General features: G+C 38.5%; 1 protein-coding gene across 1 annotated transcript; it reads left to right on the top strand.

Annotated features, from left to right (window-relative positions):
- The first annotated feature begins 164 nt into the window (after nucleotides 1-164).
- On the top strand, nucleotides 165-17,784 carry dusp22a (dual specificity phosphatase 22a). The gene is made up of 7 exons (XM_042501861.2): nucleotides 165-623; nucleotides 2,436-2,469; nucleotides 3,241-3,323; nucleotides 5,289-5,338; nucleotides 9,830-9,904; nucleotides 10,136-10,307; nucleotides 16,306-17,784. The coding sequence occupies exons 1-7, from the start codon at nucleotides 603-605 to the stop codon at nucleotides 16,495-16,497; spliced, it is 627 nt and encodes a 208-aa protein (XP_042357795.1). The 5' UTR covers nucleotides 165-602; the 3' UTR covers nucleotides 16,498-17,784.
- Nucleotides 17,785-19,507: the final 1,723 nt, after the last annotated feature.

The raw sequence follows: 19,507 nt of genomic DNA, 5'->3' as shown, positions 1-19,507 counted from the left end.
ACATCAATGTCAGGGAGTAATATTCTTGATGCAGATGAAAGCCTGAATAGGGCAGAAAGGGATTACAGGAGGGATTCCGTCTCTGCCCATTTTACGGCTGAACTACGTCATCTTCTCCCTGTCTCCAAGTGGGTGTTGCAAAGCAGCTACGTCATCTTTTGGATTTATGGTTTCCTCATAATCTGCACACGTCTAAATCCCAGACTGTTTGTCTACGGTCTATTCGCATGTATGACAGCGAAGCTCATGTGTGAGCTGCAGCGGCCACATGCTGTGATGTCACACACCGGATGAACCCGCAGCTGCAGTTGTTTCACGTCAAAACAATCCGGAAGACGATGCAGCATGACGGAACTGTATTGGAGCGGAGACGAGGTCAAGGCGGATTTAATAACACTACTGTTTTAGGCACGGTAGTGGACTTTAATAATGTTGTTGAATAGGAGTCAAACATAGAGACTAAAGCGAAGATTGTCCACTGTGTTGTGAGTTTGAAGCCAATCAATTCCGCCTCGCGTTTTGGATTCAAAGTCCATGTTTAGATATCACAGCAGATCTAGATATTACAGTGTTAGCTCATCGCAGACTGGACCAGAGTCATCATGGGCAATGGAATGAATAAGGTAGGCTTTGACATTGTTGCATACTTCAATGTAATGTCGTTGTTATAAGTAGCCGTTTTATGGTAAAACTCTACAAAGTGCAGCTGGTATGTACACGCTTCCCCAACTGAAGTCATTCAATCGATTAAATCAGTCACGTGACATGTTCTGCTTTGTCCACAATCATATGATTGACAGTGCACACCAAAGTGCACTCTCTGCAGCGGATGAATATTTCAATAATGTGTTAACAGCTAAAACCAAGAGCTGGGCTGCATCTGCTTTGATCTCCGATTACATGAGTTCTTTTGTTGTATTTCTTTTCTAGATTTATGATGTATTAATATGATGGTATTATATTACATGAAAATGATTAAAGGGTTATCTTTAAGAGACCGACTCCAAAACCTAAGTAGAGCTGCTCCAATACATTTTTTCCTTCCTAATACCGATTTCAACACCTGAACTTGCTTTTTTAAATGATACAGATACCAGTGTCCAATGCCATTGTGTTGAATAAAAATAAGAAATACCTTAAAACCTCAGTTAATAGCTGGGGCTGTCATTTGCTTAAACTATTGAACTCAACAGGCTTGTATTTGGAACAGGTTTCTATATAGGATGGGCTTTTAATTCTTTTTAACGCAAAACATGGGAAGAAGATAACAAGTAACAAAAGAAGAAATGACCAAGCAAGAAATTTATGAAAAATACCAAAAAAAAATACCTGAAAATCTGCTTAAAAAAGAGAAGTTAAAACAAAAAACAAAACAAAAAATACAAAGCCAGTAATTACCTGAAAAAAATCCTTAAATTATAATAATTCTGTAAAATAAATTTAGATATATAATTATGAATATAGTTTGCTGGGCATTTTTCCTTTGCTTTTTAAAATAGGCATCTACATATACTAATCTCTCTGTTTGTTTTTGCATCTTTCTTGTTTACTATGCTGGTATTACTTATTCTTTGGAGCTCATGTTGTCAGAAAAAAGAACTAAATGACTGAATCTTACCAAACTAACATTGTGAGTAGTACTGACAAAAGTTTAAACATATGTGATGTGGGCATGATCTAAGCAGCTAACTAATGTTAACTCCAGCAGGTAGCCAACAACTCAGATTTATACAGCCACAGAACTTCTATAAAAATGAACTGCATGGTATCTGGGCCTCTAATTGAGAAAGGCCTTTATTTGTCAAAATGTGTAGCCACACCCAGTAGTAAAAGGGACTGGGTGTTTAATTGGGACTAGGCTTAAATGAGGAAGGAAATATTAAAAGCCTTTATTGTAGTGCTAAATCATTGAAAGAGTCAATGTGTTTTGACCATTGTAAGTTTTGATCAGGGCTTAAAAACCAGACAAAAAGGCTGTGGCCTAACTTAAAGTAGCAGGAACCTATGGGAGGGTAACACATGAGCCAGACAACAGAATGACAGGTGAAACTAATTGGAAATAATGGAAACACAAAATAGCATAACATGAGATAACCCTGAAAAATTCTATATACACCTGAGGTGAAAGATATGAATTTATATAGGATTTTAACCCTTAATTCTATTCAGAAACCTGGCGCTTCATGGTACTAGTACCACAGTACAGCAACACCCAGTGGCTGCTTGCCACTCATCACTTCATCCTGATAATCATGCATCGTTGCCTCAGGCCTTGTATGGCTGCAGGGAATGATTTGCTGGTTCTTAAGCCCTAAGCCTTAAATCCAATCTGGCTCAACCTGGGACATTTGCTCCTTTTCAAGTAAAGATTCTGGAGCTGGACTGTAATGAATATCTAACCTGAATGCAACATGTCTGTGAATGCTGCTTCACAGGTTGTCGATGGGCTCTATCTTGGAAATATAAGAGGTAAGACCGATTTGATGGTATTTAATTTAATGTCTGTAAACTCGATACATACAGTATGAGCCGGTCAGGTCAGGCTTTCAGTACCAAAGACCATAGGCCATGAACGCATGTGGGAATCAGTGGTGGGGTGGGGGGGGGGATTGATACATTATGATATACATCCCAACACTTTATCATTAGTAGCCTATTGTTAAAATATTGCTTTGTTTTATAGACATTTTACTGCTGCACATTAAAAAGTTGGCTAAAGACTTTACATTTTGCTCGTATTTTTGTGAATGGTTTTCAAATTAAGCGCTGGGCCTTATACAGCGTTACATAAGGTTTTGATTTTGTAGCTGAGAGTAGTTCTAGTGTTAAACATAGATTTCAGAGGGAAGAGACGCAAACCCCTTGTTGACAAAAGACAATTAAGTTAGAGGGCGTTCCTTCACATGAAATAAGTCAACAGTGTTTAGTGTGTCACTCCCTGGCCTGAAACAACCTCTTGCCAGTTAATGTGGCAGTTGCAGCTTTCTAACTTTAGCTGCAGCGATGATGGCTCCACATGATGGCACAAGCATAATGGCTAAAATTAGTTCAAGTGACAGGAACAAGTGACCACAGGCCTAACTGTACCAAACCATGCTGCAGGACAGCAAACAGCCAACTGACTGGCCTCTGCAGCTGCTTACAATACAACTGCTCAGAGGTGTGAAAATCACTGACATGACACTGGTGATATATATATGTATATATATATTTTTTTCTCTCTCCCTCTCTTTTCCCCAGATGCAGAAAACAAAGAAAGCCTGTCTAAGAATGGCATCACCCACATCCTGTCAGTGTACAACAATGCTAAACCTGTGTTTGAGGTTCGTGGAAAATCCAGGTTGGCTGGGTCAAACTACTTCCTGTGAAAGTTTTACATGGAGATTTTGGTATGACTGTGCATGTTATAGTGTGATGTGTCCTGTCAGCCAGCTGGGGGTGGTGATGAGTTATGGTTGGAGCAGGAGAGTTTAGCGGCTGAAATGGACAGTTTGAAAGCTGAGTGGTGTGTGTGTGTGTGTGTGTGTGTGTTTATGGACAGGATTTAATAAGGAAACCATGAAAAGTTTTTCTAGCCACTCTAATTTGTTGTTATTACAAGGCAATGATTATAGTGTGAGATATTAAATTCAGGGACAGTTATTCTGTTATTTAACACTGTTCAGAGACTGATGTTTGTAGCAGTGGGAAATTATTTACAACAGAGGGCCTTGTTGCCCAGTGTGTCTTAGCAAAACCCATAAAATGTTCAGAATGTCACATCCAGGTGTCAGACAAATTCACGTATTCAGTCAGTTGCTTATGCTCGTCTTGAACAGTGAGTTCAAGGTGCTGTGTGTAACTCTCGAGAGTTAACTGTTGAGTCTCATTCCCAGGTCGTCAAATCCCAGTGCTTTGTGTTGGTAGTTGGGAATTAGACTCAACAATCAACTATGTTCTCTACAGTTACATACAGAGTGGTACATACAGTGACAAAAGATAAATATAAATTCTAATGGTTATTTTATAACATTTTCATTTATTTTATTTACAATTGTTGTCTAAATTAATTCTTACATTCTTCAATTATAAAAATGTGTCGCCTAAAGACCGAAATCATAAAAAAAGGTTTAACAGGTTTTTCCCCCCCATCTAAAAATGTGCTTCATATGTCTTTGGCCACTCCTCTAAATTTTCTAAACTTCAATGGTCGTGCCTAGTCATGAGTCTCCCTAACTAGTTAGGCTATAGATTCCAAATCCAAAAAAGGTGCGATCTTAGAATAAAATAGACTTGTAGAATTTAATATTGCATAGACAGATTTGTTTACTTTCATTGCCAATGCTGTGAAGTTTAAGTAACAAATAACCCACAGCAGAGTAGGCACTTTTTAATAAAACTTATTAATGTTTGCTCTTTTAAGTCTATTGATAATGTTGATAGGCTAATTTTGAGAATGTCATTTGGTACTGTTGATACTGTAGAAACATGTGTCCTAAATGCACCAAGGCAAAAGTGCTATCCTATCTTAGGATGGGACTTTAGCTGATACAGAGGCAGAAGGAGTCTTAAATTAGGATGGCATACACCCTGTCTTCTAATTTCAAATTACTGCCAAAAATGGCAGCAGCACTTTTTCTAGGTCTGGACTGCAATGACATTATGGATTGGGAATAACATTAACACTGAAATACAAAGACTGAAAGGCTACTGGAACTGTAAATTGAGCCCAATCATGTATTAATGGGTATATGTTGACTGCCACGATGACTCATTTTAAATGTAATTGACTTGCTATGCCTGGCTCTGGAAAGGCTGACAAGCAGGCTTGGGGCGCTGCCAAAAGTCATTCAGACCACGAATGCACTTTGCTTGTTTTTTTTTTGCCAAGGGACGCTTCCAGTCCACCGGTACATTCAAATCAAAGACACAGGCAGTTTCAGGTGCAATGTTAATAAAGAGAAAGCCCTTACAGGATGACTGATCAGTCAACAGTTGCAGTTAGGATTTCTTAAGTCAAGATTAGATAAAGAGGTCTGGGAAGAGGTCTGAGAGCAGATAGGACACAGCCATGAGTTAAGCACTTGCTTCTGGAATAAGAAGATAGGATTTTTCTTATCTTTGAAACTTAAGTTAACATAGGACAAGCAGTTAGGATAGTTTTTTGTGATGAGGCCACTGGGCAACAATTTTAGTCATCAATAATTACACCCAGATATGACAAGCATGACATATATTCTTCAACTCATATATCGATGCATATTATTATTAAAGGTGAAGTTTATAGATTTTTATGCATCTTCTTACAGGACATGACGTACCTTTGTATTCATGCAGCTGATGCTTCCAGCCAGAACCTGTGAGTATACACACACACACACACACACACACACACACACACACACACACACACACACACACACACACACACACAGAGAGACACATATAGTTTAATATACTAATAGTGTTAATACCTCATTTTGTCCATGTGAATTTCTAAAGTGCCGATGAGTCATGCACCATCATTTCAACACTTTTTTACCCTCCAGATTGCGGCCCCAGGGTGTGACGGCCCAACGCAATCCGTTGCAAAGATTATACAATGACTTTTAACAGTATAGAAAAATAATTAATTTCTTTCTTTATTCACATGATTCCTGTTGATAGTTTTTGGATATTTACCTCTGGCTTGTTTAATTTATACAAGGAGTGCCTGAATTTAAGCAGTGCATTAGAAGACGAGTGACCAGTGAAATTTAAAGACTTTATCGGTTCAGCTCATGACTTTGGGATATTTAAGTCAAGTAGACCCTGCAGTATTAAAATAATTATGCTATGTTCCTAGAGACTGAGCACTAACAATAGCTTTTATTTTCTGTGTGTGTATGTGTGATAGAGAGACAGAAACATTGTGTGTTCAGTGTGTCATTGTTGATGAGACAGACTCGATGTTGAAAGATGCATAAGCTGTACCTCCACCCTAGCAGTGCTTGCTAACACAACACATTAGTCACTGCATTTTCTGTTGACATCTTCATAGAGTCTTTGACCTCATGCAACACTAGCTGCAGTAAGTCTGGATTAAATACTTGACACGGGCTGAGGGCACAAAACAGAAGCATCAATCAAGGGTTGCATTTTGAGCATCAATGCAAAAAAGCGCAGTCTTGCTACCCCTGGTGGGGGTTGTGTTGTTGTTGCTGTACTTGTGCCCTCCAATGTTTGGTCAGACAGAGGTGGGACATCTAAAGCAATTGCATGAATCCCTAATGTGTTACATTATCCCTGTGAAGCTCCTTGCTGACACCATGTGTACTGGTACTCCCTACACCATCCACATCAACAGTGGAGTCTGCAGAGACAAGGACCATACCATGAGGGAACTGGTCATACAAAAACAAGGAGAAAGACGGGGAGGCAGTAGGGGAAAAAACAGCAGATAAAGATGGGACACAAAACAATCCTATTCAATCTACTCAGTTCAGAATTATTAATTCAAATGTCCTGATTCGAAGGTTAATCCACTATGATCAGAACAAAATGACAATGCATAGGGCTGCTGGTAGACTGTAATTAAATGTTAAGTTAATATGTGACTAAAATAAAAAAGTTGTTTTGGCCTGCATTTGGAGAGTGAATGCTGCTGGTACCCACAAATCTAAGGGTGACTTTGAGTTCAGCAGTCATTGAATTTGTGTGGAGTTTTAAAAGGAACTTTTGTTCTGGTTTGCTTTGCAAAAAAAAAGAAAGGAAACAAAACTGGGTAAAATTCAATTTAATGAGATCTGAGGTTTAGCGTTTGGTTGGGTCTTGCTGATTGGGTTGGGTTGGAGGTGTCTGACCTCCACTGTCGCAATCAAGTGTCCCTCCCTCAGGCAGCAGAGGAAGGAAACCTCAGTGTGACATCTGGCTGTTGGCCTCGACCACCCAGTGCTTTAATAAACCCCCTCTGTCACAATCACTGGGCTGGCTGGAGGGAGTGGTGAGGCCAACTGACGCGCCACCAAGCTCACCACTAGCCAGGGAGCCCCTGTGGTCAGCTCTGATGGCCCCTCCACAGCAGGGAACATCTTTGTCATGAAGGCTCTGTGTTTTTTGGAGCAACTGTAGCGGTTTGAAGACCTGAAACTTCCTTAGAGCTCTTGTATCTATACTTTGGTGTGCATGTTACCGGCTCAATGGGCTGCATCACTCAACCTATAAAAGGAAAAATTATTATTGTAGAATTGACTCCCCCTTGACTTGAATACTTGAGATGAGCTACTTTTGGAATAAGCTCACTGGATTTGGGGTTTAGCACTCCACTGAGAATCTCACTGGTGAAGCATAACCTCTTTTTTCTAAATACATGCACTTGTACCTGTTTGTCGAGGGCCAGGGATTCCCCTTTTTTTCAACACTCTCATGACAAGGCTGCTATGCTTTTAAAGCACAGTGTGCATTGACCATGAAGGTGTTGACTTATTTGCATCAAACATTTCTAAAATGAGATGTGCATTTGTGCAAGGTGTCTGTGTGAACACCATGGTGTTGACACACATGTGGTACTTTTTTGTTGTTATTGTTACTACTACTTCTTATGCGTTCAGATGAAAATATGTGAAAAGAAAAAAATCACCCAGCCACAGAATTGCACAAGCTCTTTTTGCATTTTGAATGTACAGTAGCTCAATAATTTGTGTCAGTATTCTTCTCTAAATTCAACTGGTTAAACCTCAGATCCTTGTCACAAGGTAATTTTCTGCATATCAAACAAGACGGCCGGAAGCCTCTGTGCTAGGACGACAGAACAAAGTGCTGAGGAGACATCTTTTGAAGAGGAGTTTGGATCTCAGGAAGGAGGAAAAAAGAAAAGTTGCAGTCAATCTATTTTAGCCTCAGTCTGTTATTCTGTCTGCTGTTGAGTAACCAGCATCTGCTCCTCGGGACACGCTGCTATCAGCCATGCACTTCTTGATTATGCAAAACACCATCAGTGTTTCCTGACAGTGAACAAGTAGGATATTTGAGGAGAGGTTGCACCACATTGTGCTGCTTGGATTTTTTTTTTTTCAGAAAATACTTGCATTCTGAGGATGTAATCTTTAATAATAAGCTGTTTTTCTTTATTTGTGGAGTTTGGGGCACAACAGAATTTGTGAAAAAGAGATGACTGGTTTCTCTTTCTTTGTGCTTAAATGGAGATCAAAAATCTGCAAAGTGCTTTTGGAAAAATTTAAATCCAGGCACTACAGACAATAAAAATTATATCAGGAAATATTTAAACGCATGCATAGAATATGCGCCCATCCAGGCCAAGTCCTTTGCTGCATGTCATCCCCGCTCTCTCAAACTGTCCCTGTAACACTTCAGCTGTTCTATAAAAAAATGCAATATAAAGCCTTAAAAGCCCTTATTGTAGTGGCTAAATCGTTTAAAGAGCCAAAATGTTTTGGCTTCTGAGAGTGTCTGTATTGTCTTACTGTTGATCCAGAATTTGTACTGTGCTCTTAATATTTCTTGGCTGCAGTTTTGAGAAGGGTCTCACAAATTGGACAGATGAAACCTCAGTATGAGTAATAACTTTAATTTTGGAGGGCAGCAACATGTCAACATGAATGGCCCACCTCAAGGCAGAGGGTTAATTGCTGTATTTTTGTTCAATTCAAACATTTGTAGACACAAAACTGAATGATTGCTGGGACCTGATGTAATTTTGCAGATAGACAAAAAAAGGGACAGTTACTTCCCTTGTCTGTCCCTACTGTCTGTGCTCTGGTCTACCACAGACTCTCTGTTAGAGCAGACCTGACCTTTACTCTCATCTGACAAGTTGGAGTTGTTGAAAGATAAATCAAAACTTCACTGCGATCAAACAATAATCTATAAAAACTACTGGTTCTAATCTGGGAATTTTCGCTGTAATTGAGAGTTACCTGCAGTTTCTGCTGTCAAAATCAGAACAGTGTCATGTCATCACAGTTTCAGCAACTTATTTGAAACTCAGTTAGGGCCTGGACACCGGAGTTTCAGTTCTAAGTGTCCTTTCTCATATCCTACATTGTAATCTGTTTTTAGATTTATAACCCTGATACATTTGTAAAAAAAAACAAGCTAGTTTTCTAATTTAATGAGCAATAGTACTAAAGTTATTTTGTAATGAAAACATTATTTTTTGGTTTGTACTGTAAACCACAGAAACGTGTGCTATATACAGTGGTGGAGGAGGTATTCAGATCCATTTTCTTAATTAAAAGTGCAAAAACCACCCTGTAAAAATACTGTTACAGATAAAAGCCCTGCATTGAAAATATTTAATATTTACATAAAAGTAAGTATTATCAGGAAATATACTTAATGTATTCAAAGTAAAAATACCCAATCCAGAAAAAAGAGAAAAAACACCCCCAAAACTCAAAATTATTCAAAAGAAATTCAAAAAATTACCTAAATGTTTGTCAAAAATGTTAATCAAAATTAAAATATATATATGTATTTTTTTTTAAATAATTCTTTTTCTGTCAATCAACTAATTGTTAGTGGTCCTTGTATAAACTGTTGGGTAGTTTAATATTTAACAAAACATAACATTTTATAAAAACTTTAACATGCTTTTTATGGAATAAATCTTGATTTGTTCAGTAACTATTAGCTAAAAGCTGTCAGATAGATGTAGTAAACTAGAAGTACAATATTTCTCTCTGGAATTTACTGGAATGTAAGTATGAAGTGGCATGAAAAGAACAGACCAAAGTAAAGTACAAGTACCTCAAATTCATACTAAGTACAGAATGTGAGTAAATTTACTTAGTTAGTTATATTCCACGACTCGCTATTTAACATTTTATTCATTTTTGTTTTTCCCTTCCAGATTACAGCATTTTAAAGAGTGCATCAGCTTTATACATGAGTGTCGCCTGAATGGTGGATCCTGTCTTGTTCACTGGTAGGTTTTTATGACTGTAATGCCTCCTTCTTTACATGTGGGGGTGTCAAAACATGTCATGTTCACTTTGAATTGTAGGCTTGTATTGTGCCTCAAAGGATACAATCAAAAACTGAGAAAAACTTCCCTCTTTGTGTTCTGTTATTTGCCTTTTACTAGTCAGAACTGAGGTTGGAAACATGCGGTTGCTTTGTAAAAAATGACAACGCTGCATGCTTTGTTTTACTGCAGCCTTGCAGGTGTGTCCCGCAGCACTACCATGGTGGTGGCCTACCTGATGACTGTCACCCACTACAGCTGGGAGGAGTGTCTGTCTGCAGTCAAGGCTGTCCGCTCCTTTGTCGGCCCAAACTACGGATTCCAGCAGCAGCTGCAAGAGTACCAGACAACACAAGTCTCAGAGGTGAACACATGATGAATGCACACACATAATACCTACTGAAGACATCCACCCCCCTTTCACAGTCTGCAGCCTAAAGTCAAAGGGATTCAAACTTCAAATATAAGCCTAGTCCCAATTAGATACCCAGTATCTTTTACTAGCCCTGTTTGGCTACACAAAAAGAAAGCGCCCGTCTTACGTAGAGGCCCGGTCTTGTTGCCATGGAGTTAAATTATAAAAATTCTTTGGGTGTATAAAACCGGGTTGTTAGCTACCCACTGGAGCTTAGTTATCTGCTTACATCGCACATACAAATATAAATATTTAAACTTTTGCCAATATGGACATGCTACACACACAGTTAGCTTAGTAAGATTCTCTCAGTTCAATCATGCAGTTCATTTTACTGAGACCACGAGTACCAAAGAAGACAATAATACAGGCATAGTAAACAAGAGAGATGCAGCAAAAGAGGTTTGATTTAACAATTTGATTGTATTTCCATCTTTGCTGAGCAACAGCTTTGTGTGAAAGGAATTAAAAGCTTGTCCATATAGACGCCTGTCCCAAATATAAGCCTGTTGAGTTCAGTGGTTTAAGTAAATAATAGCATGGGCTATTAACTGAAGTTTTACGGTAACTACACATTTTGTAATGTTTTCCTTACTGGCATTTTTCCAGCATTAGCTCTATGATATATTAGTATCCCTTTAAATTTTCTGTGTCTTATGTGCTGTTGTTGGTGCTTCAAAGCCAGTTAAACATGCACACGACCTCACAGGATATGATTTGATCATTTTATTTATTATTATTTATGCTTGTATGAAAAATATTTGTTCAAGTAGGATGCTGTAGGGAGTGGGGAAATGTCAACTTGCATTTTACTTTGAGCCTTTTCCTTCAAAGTAGTACTGACCCAGCTACTGAGTAGAGAAGGGGAACTGCAGGGGGGTTGCTGGGATTGCATTAGCTTGGTTTTGCTCATCACGTGTCAAGCATTACTGTCAGCATCTTGCAACATAACATGTTTGAAAAAAAGAGATAATTGTTTGTAGACCTTGCACTGATTTCGAGGATTTATGGGGAAATGGGATTTCTGTATTTGTGCTTTTCCCACACTGGCCTCAGAACGTGAGGAATCCTTAAGACAACAATGTTACTAAAGCAGCTGTTAAAACATCTGCTGCCACAGCGTCACAGTAGCAGGACTAGGGATGGGGACTGTTACATTTGATTGATATTGATACCATTACTGAGACTCCTTAACAATCCGAGTCCTTATCGATACCAATATTGATACTTTTCTATTGTTTGGTGGAAAGATGAGGCAACAATGTGTTTTTAACAGAACTGATTTTACTGTCACTTTCAGTCATGTTTCTGGTGATTAGGAAATAAATTGTTGTATTTTAATTTAAATATTTACTCAGAAAAATATTGGAATCAGTAGTTTTAATAAGGATTTATAAAACAAATGAGAATGGGAAAACAAATTTGTCATCCAAACAACTAAACTAAATTTTCTTTTTATTGATGTTACATTTGAAGACATTATTGTGACGTTTTATTTACCTTTGCCAAAGTTCATTTCACTGAGCCGACCTTGTGCACATCAAAATGAAACCTTATGGAACCTTGTTTATCCAGTTAACTAGCTCTTATCTGAGGTTTGAACAATGGTTTACTATTTTTAACTGACGGGACTTTACAAAGTTTGGGTGTGCTTACTACCTGCTGTGAGAGGATGATGATGAAGACTGTGCTGGTGTCAAAAAGCGATTTTGAGGCAGAAACAACCTTTCAGTGACAAAATAACAGCTGCGATCACTTTTTGCCAAGTAGAAAACTGCATTTTATTTGATGCATTGGTCTTTTAAAGGTATTTACACAAGGGACTGGGTGAGATATAATCTGTCAAATATAATCTCTATGAACGAAATCAAGTCATTTTGAGGCAAAAACAACCTTTTTGTGACACAATAGGAGCTGCAATCACTTTTTGGCAGGTTATAATGTGTTGTGTTGGCTCTTTAAAGACACATTTTTAACACAAACAACGGCAACAACAATATTGTCTATAAAAGTGTAAATGCAGTCGCGTACCGTGGGGTTTCAGTCAGGGCCAGCAGTAATGATCTGGGAGGGTCTGGTCTTCCTCTGGCTGCGAGTAGCTGTCCCACGGCCTCCACTGTCTTGTCAAAGATGCCACCAAGTTTTCCCCGCTCACCTTCACCGCTCTGGCAAACGTCTGAAACTCCGGCCAGACTGAACTGAACATCCAAGCTCTTATTTTGCAGAATCCCAAAGAGCACATCAGCAAAGTCAAAATGCCAAAGACGGCGAAAAGAAAAAACTCAAAGTGTCTCTACTGCGTTAAGTGTCCTGATGCACAGTGTACCGTTTCACGGTCAAAAACCTCAGCGTGGTCACGGATGTACTGAACAGCTCAACTCTTTTATCATGGACGTACACGCCAACCAGGAGTTACACTTCCACCGCACCTCTCTGTCTCTGGCAACATTCACCCAGTAACTTGGTGCGTTTGGGTGAACGTGTAAAAAACGCAGATAATCCTCCCAGATTTGCAAAAAAAAATGCAGTCTTCAATTTTTTATGCTCCCTGTTAAACAGTAAACATGGTCAGCTAAATAGCTTGTTCCGCTCAGCGCTAGCTGTTAGCCACTCATAGCTTCACAGCTGCTCTGAGTGAAATGCAGCACAAACCTTTGCTCGCCTCACTAAGTCCATCCGGTTTAGGTGTAGGTCTTCCTCTTGTAATTATTTCTTTCTTATCTACAAACGATATTCTTGAAAAGGGAACTAGAGGTACATCGGCAACAAGGTCGGTAGCAGCTGTAAATGCAGCGGCCATTGTGTTTCTCCATCAATAAGTCGGTAGCTCGTTAGCTAACGTCAAAGCCCGCCAAGTCAAGCTCAAAGCTGATGACGACACCAAAGGCTCGCGCAGCGATACACCGGGACCCCCGGGGCGGGCTGTCGCTACATATCAAAATCTGATTGGTTGATAATACTGTCACTCAAAGCTGTAATCAATTAGCAGATCTGGACTCCATCAGAAAGCTAGCACTACCACAGAGCTGGACTGAGGAGCTGTGATGCATTTAGGTGACATAGGAAATCCAAGCACAGCCCATAAGAGAGGAAAAAAACATATTTGTTTTGTGGATAAGTAGCACACGGAACAAGTAATTACATACAGACACATTTCAAGCACATTTCTATTTAATTATGAAAAACATATTATGCTTTTGATTTTGACAGGGTCAGCAGCATACACTTAAGCGCACATCTTATAACTGAAAATGCATATTTAGTGAAAGTAAACATTAATAATTTTTATTATAAAAGTCCAAAGTGGGCATTGAAAACAGGCTCCCAAAATTATTCATATTAGGCAAAAAGACCAGAGAATTCCACATAAGGAGAGCTTCATTAGTGCCCCTTGCATTTAATAAATTGCATAGTATTTATAAAATATTTGTTTTCACTGTGTTGAAAGAATAAAAAAGTGATAAAATGTCTTCATTCTGAAGTAACACATCCACAAACCTGAGCCTTTAACTGTCTTAAATCCACCCTTTGTCAAAAACTTAAAGGTTATAGCTTGAGCTCTAACAGAACAAATTCACACTTAAGCACACTTTTTAGCTTTTAATCTGATTTTTTTAAGATGACAGTTATCAGAATCTTGTACTTGATGTCAGACTGCTTATTGATGTCTTATCTTTTTACTGTACTGTCATTCATTTACTGATGTTATGAGTCAGGGCTGTACTCTCTTGGTTTTTGGTTTGAGAGTGAGAATACTAATTTTAGGAAGATAAATAATATGTTCAGAGTGACTTTCACTTCATTGTATTGCGCAAAGAACAAGGTATTGCTGCAAATTCCTGGACATCATTTAAGAAATCTCAATTCCTCGCTTTTTTGACCATCTGCTGTTAATTAGCCAAAACCTGAACATTTCTCTTAGAAATGAAGGCTGCAACATGTAATACAAACTCAGTCTGCACTGTAGTGACAATTAACACCAAGATAATATTCATGAATAACTAACTTTACGCACAAATTACACTATTATAGTATCTCAAAAAGTCAATACTGTTTACTGCTGTATGAGCAGCTGCAAGTGGTCTTCACACTTTTCTGTCATCTGGCCAACAGACCAATACATAAAAAAAATGGCACTTTCCTGGAGGCAGTTATGAAGGCAAACCCTCTAATTTTTTTGTTCTTTACAACTGAACATCTAAATTATTTACCACCTTAAAACAAAAATAGATGTCATGATGAACATGTGGTGGAGTTGGCATGGAGTAGCTCCACATGCCAGTTAATAGATTTGTAGTATTTTGTTCTGTGATCAGGGTTTTGGACTGAGTATATACTGATAAACACCATAAATGTCTAATTTTACAGACACCACAATGAATTCAGTCTTTTTAAAGAGGAGGTTTTCTGTGTGTAAGAGGTGTTCTTGGGAAATCCTTAGCTTCAGGTGACTGTGTGAGCAAGGACACGACAAGTTTGTGCTGCTCTCTTCTCCCAACTTTCAGGTTCAACCCCTGCTAAAAAGAAAATAAAAATATGGAATATAATTCCATGACGTACAATTTATATTGTTGAAAGGCTCAGTCCAGTCTGTGAAATCATCTTTGCACTCAAAGTTTATTTTTGGATCTTTCTTTAGAAAACAACTCAGATCCAATGTGATGCAATAATAGGTCAATTCACAACTTATGAAAGCAAGGATATGTGACTTCATGGTAGATAGACCTAAAAAAATCAAACGAAGATTTAATCGTGCTGGTACAGTGCACTTTCAAAATGTGCCTGTTCAGAACGGGCCGATTGCTTGGCCCCCAGTTTTGCTCCCTGCAGGTTTCTCAAGAACCGCTCATCCAAACAACTTCACCCTGGACACTGTGCTTCCTGGGGTCCTGAGCAAAACACCTGCCGTGACAAAGTTGCATCCCTTAGTGGAGTATACGTGTCATTTGGGTGCAAATGCTTACACAAACATTTATGGCCTCAATGAAGTCCCAGAGCCCGACTATTTCAGGGAACAACATTTTAATTCTGAAAGTTAAAATGCTGATGTTTGACATGTTTGAGTTTATTACAATGTAACATCTCCAGTCTCTCTTTTTCAATTCTTAGATGTACTGGAGCAAGTGATAGAGAGTAAGCTGTACCCAGCATGCCTTTTAGATGTGTAACAGTTAAAAGAGCTCTCCTCTCAATACACTACACAGTGTGTACCTCTGGCAGTAGTAGCCGGTTTTCTTAATACAGCCATGATGGTAGCATAATATCAGTGAATATGTCCTGTAGATCTCAACCACTCACACTTGATACTGCACGTCTTTGGGTTCCCAGCAAAACACCCGTCAAGTGTGAAGTCAATTAGATGAACGGTTGTCATGAAAACTGTCATGAAGACAGACAGAAAGACAAAAACTCTTTCCATTCAGATATAAAGAATACATAGCAGACATATTCTAAATTAGACACAATGAGTGTGTTTACATCGACATGAAAAACCTGTTTATGATTGGGTTTTTGCAGTATCCTGTTTATGTGTTTGAGCATGTAAACAGCATATTCCATTTATGAAAAACCCGAATATGGTTGCTGGAGTACTCTGAAAAAAAACTGGGATGTATATGTGCTATATGAATAACCAGATATCTCTGTGCTCATGTAAACACCATATCCTGAATATGATCATAACCAGGATAAGCCTCATGAATGGGGTTAATCATGTTGATATCACTGCAGTCACCGTTTAAAGACAGTCTGTTTAAGGAGCCACATTTCAGAGAGCTCTATGTAAATTATGGTTGGGGGTAGCTTTATAGATGGGGATAAAATAAATTGAATTTGCGTGTTAAAGCCACTACATATATGCAAAGTGTATAGTCACGAGGTAATATTGTAATGTGTTTGATGTTGATATTTATTGATCTAACTTTTTTGTCTGTTGTCTTGTTCCCAGTACCGAGCCTGGTTACGGGCCAATTTCCGTCCCAGTCCATTTAATGACCAGGAGCAAGTGGGAGCTCTGCTGAGCCAGTACACAGAGCAACAGGAGAGCCAGAGGAGAGGAGGAGACCAGCGCTGGATAAATCAAGGTGTAGGTGTCTGTGCTCTGCCGTCCAACCCCGATGACCCTGAAGGCAGCAGCTGAAACGTGGGCCGCTGACTGTGCTAAAATCCTGCCCATTACTGTCTGTAAACAGTAACGATAATTCTGTACTCAATTCCAAATCAACCCCAAGTTTGATCTAACTTTAAGGCCTTTCTACAATTCTGAAAGCATAGGTTGAAATAAATCGGCCCCTAAAAGCCAAGCAAATCTTTCATACTTTATTTGCAGCCGTCCGATCATTTGTAATCAATGGAGGTTGATTTAGAATTGGGCTACGGACTCTAATCCACTACCAATACCTTCCCTTCACCCTTAACTAAGTATAGCCACAACCGGGGTATCGGTGCTCACAGACGCCTTACTCTTAACACCTCAGCACCTTAGCCATGATGAATAAACTACACCTCTGTGCGGACTCTTTACACCTGCAATGTTCAGCTCAGTAGCCTTAAAGAAGAGACTGATAAATGCTGTCTTAAAGGAACACTTTGTCTCTAACTATGTGGATGGAAATCCACAAATCTGTAACCAATTTGATGAGATTAGTTTGAGCAGCTATTCTGACACATTCATTCTATTTCTATTGACGGACCGCATTTGCCGAAATGCAATCTCAAAACCCCTTCGCTATCGTCTGATGTTAATTTAGTTTTATATTTGCCCTTGTATGCAGAAATCTGTTCATCGAGATTTGACAAAATAATGAGCACACCTAAGAGGAGGTCTTGGCCTGGATATCTGCTGGCTGCACTGGATCTACCAAATTATGGCCATTGCCCCCAGAGGCTTTATCGTTATCAGAGCGATAGTTCATGGGTTATCTAGTTAGGTTAAAGAAACAAAAATGATAACATCCAAAGCCTCCGTAGTATGTCCCCAGTAAACTGATGCTGGATAATATAAGCCAGGCGTGGCATTTGTTGGTAAACCAGGCTGTTTCCATTTTCTACAGTTGTAGAGAACATTGATTTACACCACGGCCACTTAAGGACACACCATTAAAAACATTAACACCATTAACACATGGAATAAGTTCAGAAATTAGTAAAATGTTCCTTTAAGTACATAGCAGGTTTAATTGGGAAGCCACATAAAGAATTGTTGAGTAACACTCTAACTACATATGAAGAATCTCTGCAGTCCAAATGCTTCCTGAATTTACCGAAGCTCTGATTTATCTTTTTATTGTGACAAAGCTGATTTTTAGATGATTTCTGTTATAGATACATGGGTACAGTTAATTGTTGTAATCGTGTATGTATGGTGCTTTTTTGTTTGTGTTTTATAATAAAAACTATGGAAATGCTAATAAATCTGTACTACCGATGCCATGGTATGTGTCTGTGTGCAAGTAAAAAAGAAAATTCCTATATACATGAAAAGCACTGGAGTAAACAGCTCACCTCTATATGTTGCTTGTCTAATGAGGCAGCCTGATAACCACTCTGACGAAAACCCAGAATAGCTTTTTTTATTCAGTCTACGTTTAAGATTTGAGAAGTTTCTCAGTTTTACTCAGCAGATCACCTGATAATACTATTTACTTATACCACAAGACCACGAGTGTGCAGCTTTATATAAATAAACTGAGTGGTACATCATCTTTATATCATCTACCAGGCGATAGTTCACAAAGATTTAAAGATACCTATGTACACACTGTGAATTTAAAGTTATTTTAAAATTATAGTATAGTGGTATTACATCTGACAAATGACAATAAACCAGTATATCAGAAATAATTTTTGTCATAACCATAATTTAGACATTTAATCTTACACTGCATACAAAAAGCAAGATTAGTGAAATAAAACAGCATTTAATGAAACAGATTACCTGACAAATTTAAATTAAAAGCTACAGCTGGCAGATGATGTTGCCCGTCAGTTGTATTTTAAGAAAACATTACTACTGCAGTGTATTTAAAAAGCTCTTAAAGCTGAATGACACCTAAACTAACACTTCTGATGAGTGCTTTTCGTGGTTTACGAAAGTTCAATCAATATTTGTGAGCATGAGCTACTCACTATCACAGAAACCAGAGACGTAAGTCTGAAACTTGTGAAGTATTAAGTCTGGAGCTGCTCCATAGACAATGAATGGCAGCCTGATTTTGTGGACTTTTTTTTAAACGCCCATATGAGCTTTATTCTATTGTAGTGTTCTCAGATGTGAAACAGAAAATGCACCAAATATACCAAGAACATTCCCCTGGGCGCTCTCAGTGCCATCCATAATAAGGATTATCGGCCTAGCTGGTTACTGGAGCTGATTTTTGGCATTTTGCTGATTATCTGTATATGTGTTTTATTGTAATGATTGCCAATAAAATTAATGAATTACAAAGTGCAATGAAACAGTCAGCATGGGAGGAACCTTTTAAAAACCGCATTGTAAAACCTCAGGGAGCTGTTTTTATTTAGACATTTGTTATTAATTAATGAATTAATTTTTTAAAGATTTTTTTGGGGCATTTTTGTCTTTAATTGACAGGACAGCACAAGAGTGAAGGGGGAGAGAGAGGGGGGACGACATGTGGCAAAGGGCTGAGGCTGGGATCGAACCCGCAGCCACTGCGGCAAGGACACAGCCTCTTTACATGGGGCGCTGGCTGTATCCACTGAGCCAACATTGCCCCATTGATTTGTTATTTAAAATTTTAACTTGACTTTGGTAAAAAAAAAAATGTATATGTATATGATGATGAAAGTTTCAGTTTTGATTAAACGTTTGCTAAATGCATTTCAACAAAGTTTTGTGTTGGCGTTTGTTAAAATCAAAATTTTGACAGAAAGATTTTCATTTTTATTGTAAATGCATATCGGTTCCAAATATCGGTTATTGGTCTCATTAACTACTGATAATGGGTATTGGTATCAGCCCTGAAAAAAACAACATCAGTCGACCCCTAATCTTTAACATCACTCCCTATTCATTGTCTATGGAGCAGCTCCATACTTTATACTCCATGACATCATAAATTAGAGCTTTAGCGCTCCAGTTTCTGGATTTAAAGAGAGGTTTGAATTTTTTGTACTGCCTTAGACCA

The sequence above is a fragment of the Plectropomus leopardus genome, chromosome 1, assembly GCF_026936395.1.
Source record: "Plectropomus leopardus strain MGB_pleo_1.0 chromosome 1, ASM2693639v1, whole genome shotgun sequence".
NCBI lineage: Eukaryota > Metazoa > Chordata > Actinopteri > Perciformes > Serranidae > Plectropomus > Plectropomus leopardus.
This window is presented reverse-complemented; position numbering and strand designations above follow the sequence as displayed.